At 51.2% G+C, this 8,246-nt stretch overlaps 1 protein-coding gene across 1 annotated transcript in view; it reads right to left on the reverse strand.

The window, feature by feature from the left end:
• The window catches only part of LOC129865609 (insulin receptor substrate 2-B-like), a 29,680-nt gene extending 24,369 nt beyond the window's left edge, over positions 1 to 5,311 (reverse strand). Inside the window, exon 1 of the mRNA XM_055938516.1 lies at positions 955 to 5,311. Within this exon, the coding sequence (XP_055794491.1) occupies positions 955 to 4,996 (4,042 nt within the window). The 5' untranslated portion in view covers positions 4,997 to 5,311. The remainder of the gene's footprint in view (positions 1 to 954) is intronic.
• Positions 5,312 to 8,246: the final 2,935 nt, after the last annotated feature.

Consider the following 8,246-nt stretch of genomic DNA (forward strand, 5'->3'; position numbering starts at 1 on the left):
CGTGTCTCATACCAGCGTACTTTGAACTCAAAATGTGTGCAAGTTTGCAGGTCTGCGGAGCGTCTAGTGCTCATTCTGAACGCTCAGTGTGAAACACTGAATTTAGGAAGGGACAATCTGTCAACCTTTGAATTTACAAAACGCTCTGAGCGCCCTCTGACACTCGAGTGAATTTACAAAGCACCCTTAAAATGTAACACCTTGGATGATTTTAACTCATGACTGATGCATCTACAGCATGATACAGGAATGCTGCTGATTCATAAAAAAATTGAATACCAAAGTGTGTGCAGAGTATAGGGCTGGGAATTGCCAGGGACCTCGCAATACGATATTATCACGATGCTTTGGTGCCGATACGATATACATTGCATTCTCACGATTCTGTGTATTGCGGTTCAATACTGTGATTCTGTGTTGCAAACATATTGCTCATTATATGTCTGCTGCAGTTGGAAAAGAGAGCATGAGAAAATGTGTTTTAATCAGTCATGGAAATAAAAAAAGTGCCGAAAACAAAATCGGCTCTATTTCAAAAGGAAGATGGAGAACAAACTATTAAGCAAAAATACTGGAGTGTTGGTGCAGGTACAGCCAACTAGTGCAAAAATAATATTGCGATAGTCAAAACGAGATGATATATCGTCAAATTATTTCCCGATACGCAACTATCGATTACCCCCCAATCACTGGTAGAGTACAGCAGGGGAGAATCCCTCTCCTCATTATCACCTTTTACACTGCAGGGCAAGCATGCCTCCCTGCCTGCCAACAGACACAACTGGAGGGCTACACACACAAACACAGAACTCCTACAAGCACACTGAACACAGAGCAGATGTAAGCACACAGACACACTTATGAGCATTAGGCTAATATACACAGACCCCCCCCATACACACACACACACAAACCCCACCTCATCCCCACAAAAACACTCCCTCCGTCACTCACCCGTGAACGTGGCAGTCATCCCGTCTGACTTGGTGAAGTCTATACTGGCATAGGCGCCGTTGTTCTCTGCTACCGGCACAGTCACATTACCAGCTGAGGGGGCGTTGGGGGTCGCCCCGGTTCCCCCCTGCTGCTGCTGGGATATGGGGAGTGTGTTAGATTCCTGGTCCTCTCTCAGCTCCAGGGCAATGTAGTTGAGGCCGTTCTGATACCCCACAGACACATTTCTGCACATATGTCCTCCAGGAGGGCCCCCAGAGGAGGCTGAGTCCATGCCCAGATCAGAGGGCCCTGGCTGGGCAGGGTAACCGGCCAAATCCACCCCTATCCCCTCCACACACATCCACACGCTGTCAAAGGAGCCAGAGCTGGCCCACTTGGAGCCCTCGGCCAGGAGAGCGCCGTTGAGGGCCGAGGGGTTGGCTGAGCCCGAGGGGGGATTGGTGCCTGTGCTAGAGCTTGTGGTTCTGCCTCCTCCAGGGGTGGAGGAGAAGGTTTCAGAGCTGTGTCTGCGTCGCCCCTGGGGGTCAGCACGTACCACTTTGGGGGGCTCAGGCTGGGGGCTGGAGGATGAGGGAGGAGTGATGGGGTGGGGGAGTAAGGTAGGGGGGTACCTGCCCTCCATCACACACAGGTGCTGCAGCATGGCTGTGGGGCTACTCTGTGTCCCCCGCGACCCCTCACCCTTGCTAAGGTTAAAGGTCATATCTGTGTAGTCATCTGTTCCCGTCCGCCAGTGAGCGCCAGAAGATCCAGGAGCTCCGCTCAGGGAGGAATTGGCGGTCAGGGGTCGAATGTAGCTGGGTGGGTTCCATGGGGCCACCAGAGAGGGTCTGGGGGACTGGTTCTTAGTCAGGCGGCAACCATCATCACCCCCACCCTCTACACTCATATAGTCCTGGTTCTGGGGAGGGGAGTGACGCTGCTCGACGGAGCCCATCGAGGGTGAGACGTACTGGTCAGCGAGAGGGCAGGATGTGGGGGGTCCGTAGGGATCCCCAAACTCGATGTTGATGTACTCGCCAGGGCTGGAGGGTCCCTGGGCAGCAGCTGGCTCACTAACCCTCAGCGACCCGTGGAAGCTGTGGCGGCCCAGGGGGAGGCGGTTGGGCCGAACCGCAGTCGTTCGCCGGTCACCGCGAGCTGCTTGGTGGTGGGCCCCGTAGGGCGGGGGGTGGTGGGCGTGAGGGGTGTCTGACCCCCCACTACTGAAACCCTTTGTCGTAACGCCAGTGACTTGGGAGTAGACGGGTTTAGCGGGGGAGCTCATAGGCACGTATTCCTCATGCTCCCATTTTCTCTGTTCACCATCTCTGGCGACGGGGGCCTTGTAGGAGCGAGGCAGGGAGAAGTAGGGACTGTATGATTTAGGGGTACCCTCAGGGTTGCTCAGTGTGTAGTACCCACCCTCGTTGGAGAGCTTCCGTCCTCCTGTCGCGTTCCCTCCTCTTCCACTGCTGTACGACATGTCCATGTACTCTCCAGTCTCAGGCCGCTCTACTATACTACCAGAACTACCGACACCCAGACCCATGTTACTGCTACTGCTGTGGGGACTTGGGGAGGCCTGGACTGGGGAAGAGGAGCTCGGTCCCCCTGGTAGCATCATCATGTAGCCCTGGGGGTCCGTAGGCTGGTGGGGTTGGAGCTGGTGGGCCGAGCGTGGGGCCAGTGCTGGGCTAGAGGCCTGGGGGGAGTGGGAGGGCTGAGGATGGGGAGGGTGTGAGAGAGAGTGGTGATGGGGATGAGAATGGGAGCTAGATTGCATAGGCATGTAATCCGGGGTGTCACGGGGTGAGGCTGCCACCCCACACAACATGGGCATATAGCCACTGTCTTCCTTGGCCGAGGAGGATGGGTAGGAGGAGAGAGGAGGGGGTCTGCCCTGGCTGTGCTCGGAGCAGGAGCTGTAGTCAGAGCGGAGGGAGGAAGAGGGGGAGGAAGGCTGGTTGCTGCTGCGGCCCAGAGACAGAGCCTCTTCCACAGACACCAACTCGTCCTGTGAGGTGGTGGTCTGGGTCATCTTTTGGTACACCGCCACGCCGCTGCTACCGCCGGCAACACCACCCTGACTCCCGGGCCGCGTGAACGAGTGTGTCCGCCGCCTCAGAGACCGGTCTTCGTCCGTCGACGTGCTCTCGTCCCGGTGGGGGGCCTCAGCGCCCCCAGAACTACTCACGCCGCCCGCTCCAAACACCTCGCGGTGCCAGCCCATGGCCATGTAGTCACTCAGGCAGTTCTCTTCTCTGATTGGTGGGGTGTTGCCCAGCGAATCGGGTGTGTTGCTACGGACTCGGAAGTAGCGAAAGTCTCCGGGGCTTGAGCCGTACTCGTCTGAGGAGTTGAAGCCTCCGTCAGAGGGGGAGCCGCATATGGACGAGCTGGAGGGCCGGGTGAGGGTGTCAGAGACTGAGCCGTGACCGCTGCTGCTGGACACGCTGACGGGGGAGGTGGTGGAGGAGAAGTGGGAGACGGGGAGCGAGGCGGAGCGGGTGTGGCAGTTGGAGCCCGGTAGCGCCCTGACGTAGCGCCCTCCTCCCCCAGTGTTCCCTGCCCCTCCCCCACCCTCCTGGCGCCCTAGGTGTATCCGGGCGGTGTTCAGGTGGATCAGGCTGCCGGTAACAGACCGGAATGGCCGGTTCATCGTCCCTTCACCTTCACTCGACGTCCTGAAGCGGTAGCCACTGGCACCGGAGCTCTTACTCGATGGTGGCGTACCGACCGCCGACTCGGTCCGGGAGCGGCGCTGGAGACCCGTCTGGCTCGGCGGCAGGTTGCCTAAGTGACGGCGAGTGGTGATGAACGGCATGGGGTTGGAGCCCGATGATTGGCTTTTACTCCTGGGGCGGATCTCTGCGAAGGCCTTCAGAGCCTTCATGGTCTCTAAGATGGTCTCGTGCATGTTCTGAGCCACTACAGAGTCATCTACCTGCATCCATATCTCCCCTGGTCCTATGGAGGACGACCGACCCACCTCGATGAAGAAGAAGCTTTCTGAGTGTCCACATCGTCTGATGTTCATTAGCTGGAGGTTAACATACGGTGTCTCAGAGTTTAGTTTGACCAGATGGATCGTTTTAGAAGAGAGACATAAACGATACACACCTGTGAGGTTCTTGGTCTGACCCAGCCCTTTGGGTTTCACGTTCACCTGCCACACCTCTTTGAAAACTGTACCTGGTGTGACTGTACCATAGCCATCATCCAACTCGTCAGAGTCTAGATGCCCCTTTTTCCCCTCACTCATCAGTTCACTCAGGGCTACATACCAGTCCTCTTGCTCCTGCTCGTTTTCAGCCACAATGGCAAAGTACTCATCCTTAGTGTAGAGGGCTATGAGGTGTTTGTTCTTGGAATCTGCTCTTTTGTTGACGGTGAAGCACTGATACAGATAGATCACCCGTTTCGGGGCTGCTGCTGAAGACCGGAGGCTACTGCGGAATTTTTTATCGCTGTCATAGTACTCCAGCCGGCTGAGGCCTAGGTGGCTCGCCACCCTCAGAACGAAAAACCTCTTGTGTCCGTGCTTCTGTTTCCGTAGGTAGCCACACTTCCGAATGTCGTCCATGACGACCCCTGAGGCAGCGACGCTAACGTTAGCATTCGCAGCCAATTGAATCGCAGCCGACGCCGCGTTCACCGATGCAGCGAGTGCGTGGTGGCTAGCAGAGGGGTCCTCATGTACCAGGTTCAAAGACGACAACGAGGCTTTCCTTACCGGGGACCCAGGGATGTTTTCACCAGAGAGAGTATGCTGCTGTTGCTGTGTCGCCGCCTGATAGTGGTGCAACAGCGGGCGTTGTTCTTTGGGCAGCGAGCTCTGGGGATAGTGATGGTGGCTGTGGTGGTTGGAGGGCGGCAATTGCTGATGAAAACGAGCTCCACTGCCACCACAGATATTCAATAACGGGGAAGGGGGTTCCCCATTTGAGGTGTAGCCGTTGGCTGCCGTAGCCGTTGGTGTCGTCCCGATGCCCCTCTGTTGCGTCTCCACCAACAACATAGCGGCTTTGTTTTCTTGGTAATTCATAAAATTGGCCATTTATATAACACAACCAAAGGTCACTTTACCTAAGCAGTGCTGTGGACCTAGACCCCATTCTTGTTTAGGAGACGGGCTCCGGCTGGCGCTGTTGTATTGTGGTGGCGCGATGGTTAGCTACAATCAAAGCAAAAATGTCAGATTGTTAAGTTAAAAACGACCGGTCCAGGCCTCTTCGCGAAAAACAGGTATCCAATATGGGGTTTTATGAAATAAAGCCGCCCCTGTGCAACATGCCCCCGTTTCTGTAATCGTTATTCTCCAAGCTAGCTAGCTAGCAACCTGTCCCCTTCTCCCTCTCTACATATCTCTACAGAGCGGAGCACAAACAACACGTGACTGGTGCGTCAGCCATAAGTAGGCGGAATAATGAGCCAGACGGGGCTTCTCATTGGAAGTTCAGCGAGATTGACAGGAACTGACAGGCAAACGAGACAATTATTTTGTGTCATTCGTGTTTACGTCAATACGGTGGACCAATGAGACATCACACATATTTTCATTAGTTAAAGAGAGGTATTCGAGATGATTGACAGCTGACTGGCCAATGATTATAGGTACAGTGATAGGCGTTCGTTGATGCTATCCCTTTCATTGGACAATATTGTTGATTGACCACTGTTTTGATTTGGCACGAAGGTGTTTTTTTTATTTAACTAGGCAAGTCAGTTAAGAACAAATTCTTATTTACAATGACTGCCTAGGAACACTGGGTTAACTGCCTTGATCAGGGGCAGAACGAGAGACTTTTACCTTGTCAGCGTTGGGATTCGAGCCACCAACCTTTTAGTTACTGGCTCAACGCTCTAACCACTAGGCTACTTGCCACCCCAAAATCTTTGCAAGGCCTTGGGGAAAAAGTGCCTCAAAACAACCCCTTGCCTCTTTCCCATTTGGTGTACTTTACAGATTCCAAAGAAGTGGGCTCCAGTAAAACCATTGGAATGGTTGGAGATATTACCAAACTGATAGCACTTATCCGATTATTTCAGATCTGCAAAATTGGAAGGGCCAGGTGTCACAGTCAGGGGCCACAGTAATTATTTATGGTGTTGTTTGTAGAATCTGTTGACAATTTGTGTTTTCTTTTTGCAATCATCTTGTTAGTTAGCTTGCTGTAGAATGATTAGTGGTGTGAATCATGACTCAGCATGCCTATGTTTTGTTGTTGCCGCTTGGCGCTTGTGCAAAAATGTACCTGTGACCTGCTGTCTGGTCAAGCTCCAGAGAGACAGAGATGGGTGTAAAGTATAATAATGAGTTTTTCATTCTTTCCAAACATTATTTTAATCACTATAGTATCATGATCTTTTCACATTCATTATTTGACATGGGACATCCCTGGATTGGACTAGTCCCCCCCGATCTTTATTTATTTATTTATTTTATTTAACCTTTATTTAACTAGGCAAGTCAGTTAAAAACAAATTCTTATTTACAATGACGGCCTACCCAACGTGGATTTATCAAGCTATACTGGCCATTGAAGGAGTGGAAACTCCTTTGCTGGCATATCTGTAAGAAATTATACCACAACTTTTAATAGTCATTGTTATGTGTTTGTCAGTACTTTTGTACTGGCATTACAACAGACAGTTTGAGCGTCCTCTACTGTTTTCCTTAGTACATTACAGAAGGTTTGCCCATTGTGCTGTAAATGGTATGCCGTCTGATAATAATGGGACCACCATAATATGTTGTAATATTCCTGATTAAGCAATGTGCCAGAGAAAAATGCAGTTGGGTGTGCTGTAGTTACATCTATAGTGATGTATTGTAGTTATTTGGTTATTTAATGTAAAAATGCATGGACATAGAACTAAAATGGAATAGTGAATAGTACTTACCTACTTTGCATGCGTACACATATAATGCTATAGGCTATCGCCTTTCCTCCCCCCTCACCAATCCCCCTTCAATTCCCTCCATCCTTTCCCTCTACCCCTCCCCCTCAACCACCATTCAACTCCAGATTACATAATTCATCCCAAAATGACTGTTCTCTAGTCTCCTTCCTATTCTGCATGCCATACAGTGCATTCGGATAGTATTCAGACCATTTGACTTTTTTCACATTCACAGCCTTATTCTAAAATGTATTATATTAGGTTTTTAATTCACACACAATACCCCATAATGACAAGGCAAAAACAGCTTATTTAAAAATGTTTTGCAAATGTATTATAAATAAAATGTGAAAAAAACGTATTTACATAAGTATTCAGACACGTTTGCTATGAGACTCGAAATTTAGCTCAGGTGCATCTTGTATGCATTCATCATCCTTGAGACGTTTCTACAACTTGATTGGAGTCAACCTGTGGTCAATTAAATTGATTGAACATGATTCGGAAAGGCACACACCTGTCTATATTAAAGTCCCACAGTTGGCAGTGCATGTCAGAGCAAAAACCAAGCCATGAGGTCGAAGGAATTGTCCGTAGAGCTTCGAGACAAGATTGTGTCTAGGCAGAGATCTGGGTAACAGATGTCTGCAGCATTGTAGGACCCAAAGAACACAGTGGCCTCCATTAGTCTTAAATGAAAGAAGTTTGGAACCACCAAGAGCCTTCCTTGAGCTGGCCGCCCGGCCAAACTGAGCAATCGGGGGAGAAGGGCCTTGGTCAGGGAGGTGACCAAGAACCCGATGGTCACTCTGACAGAGCTCCAGAGTTCCTCTGTGGAGATGGAAGAATATTCCAGAAGGACAACCATATTTGCAGCACTCCACCAATCAGGTCTTTATGGTAGAATTGCCAGACGGAAGCCACTCCTCAGTAAAAGGTGCATGACAGCCCGCTTGGAGTTTGCCGAAAGGCACCTAAAGGACTCTCAGACCATGAGAAACAAGATTCTCTGGTCTAATGAAACCATGATTGAACTCTTTGGCCTGAATGCCAAGCATCACGTCTGAAGGAAACCTGGCACCATCCCTACGGTGAAGCAAGGTGGTGGCAGCATCATGCTGTGGGGATGTATGTCAGAGGCAGGGACTGGGAGACTAGTCAGGATCGAGGGAAAGATGAGTGGAGCAAAGTACAGGGAGATCCTTGATGAAAACCTGCTCCAGAGTGCTCAGGACCTCAGACTGGGGCAAAGGTTCACCTTCCAATAGAACTTACAACCCTCGGCACACAGCCAAGACAACGCAGGAGTAGCCTCAGGACAAGTCTCTGAATGTCCTTGAGTGGCCCAGCCAGAGCCCGATTGAACATCTCTGGAGAGACCTGAAAATAGCTGTGCAGCGACG

This window comes from Salvelinus fontinalis, chromosome 11 (genome assembly GCF_029448725.1).
Source record: "Salvelinus fontinalis isolate EN_2023a chromosome 11, ASM2944872v1, whole genome shotgun sequence".
NCBI classification, from domain to species: Eukaryota; Metazoa; Chordata; class Actinopteri; order Salmoniformes; family Salmonidae; genus Salvelinus; species Salvelinus fontinalis.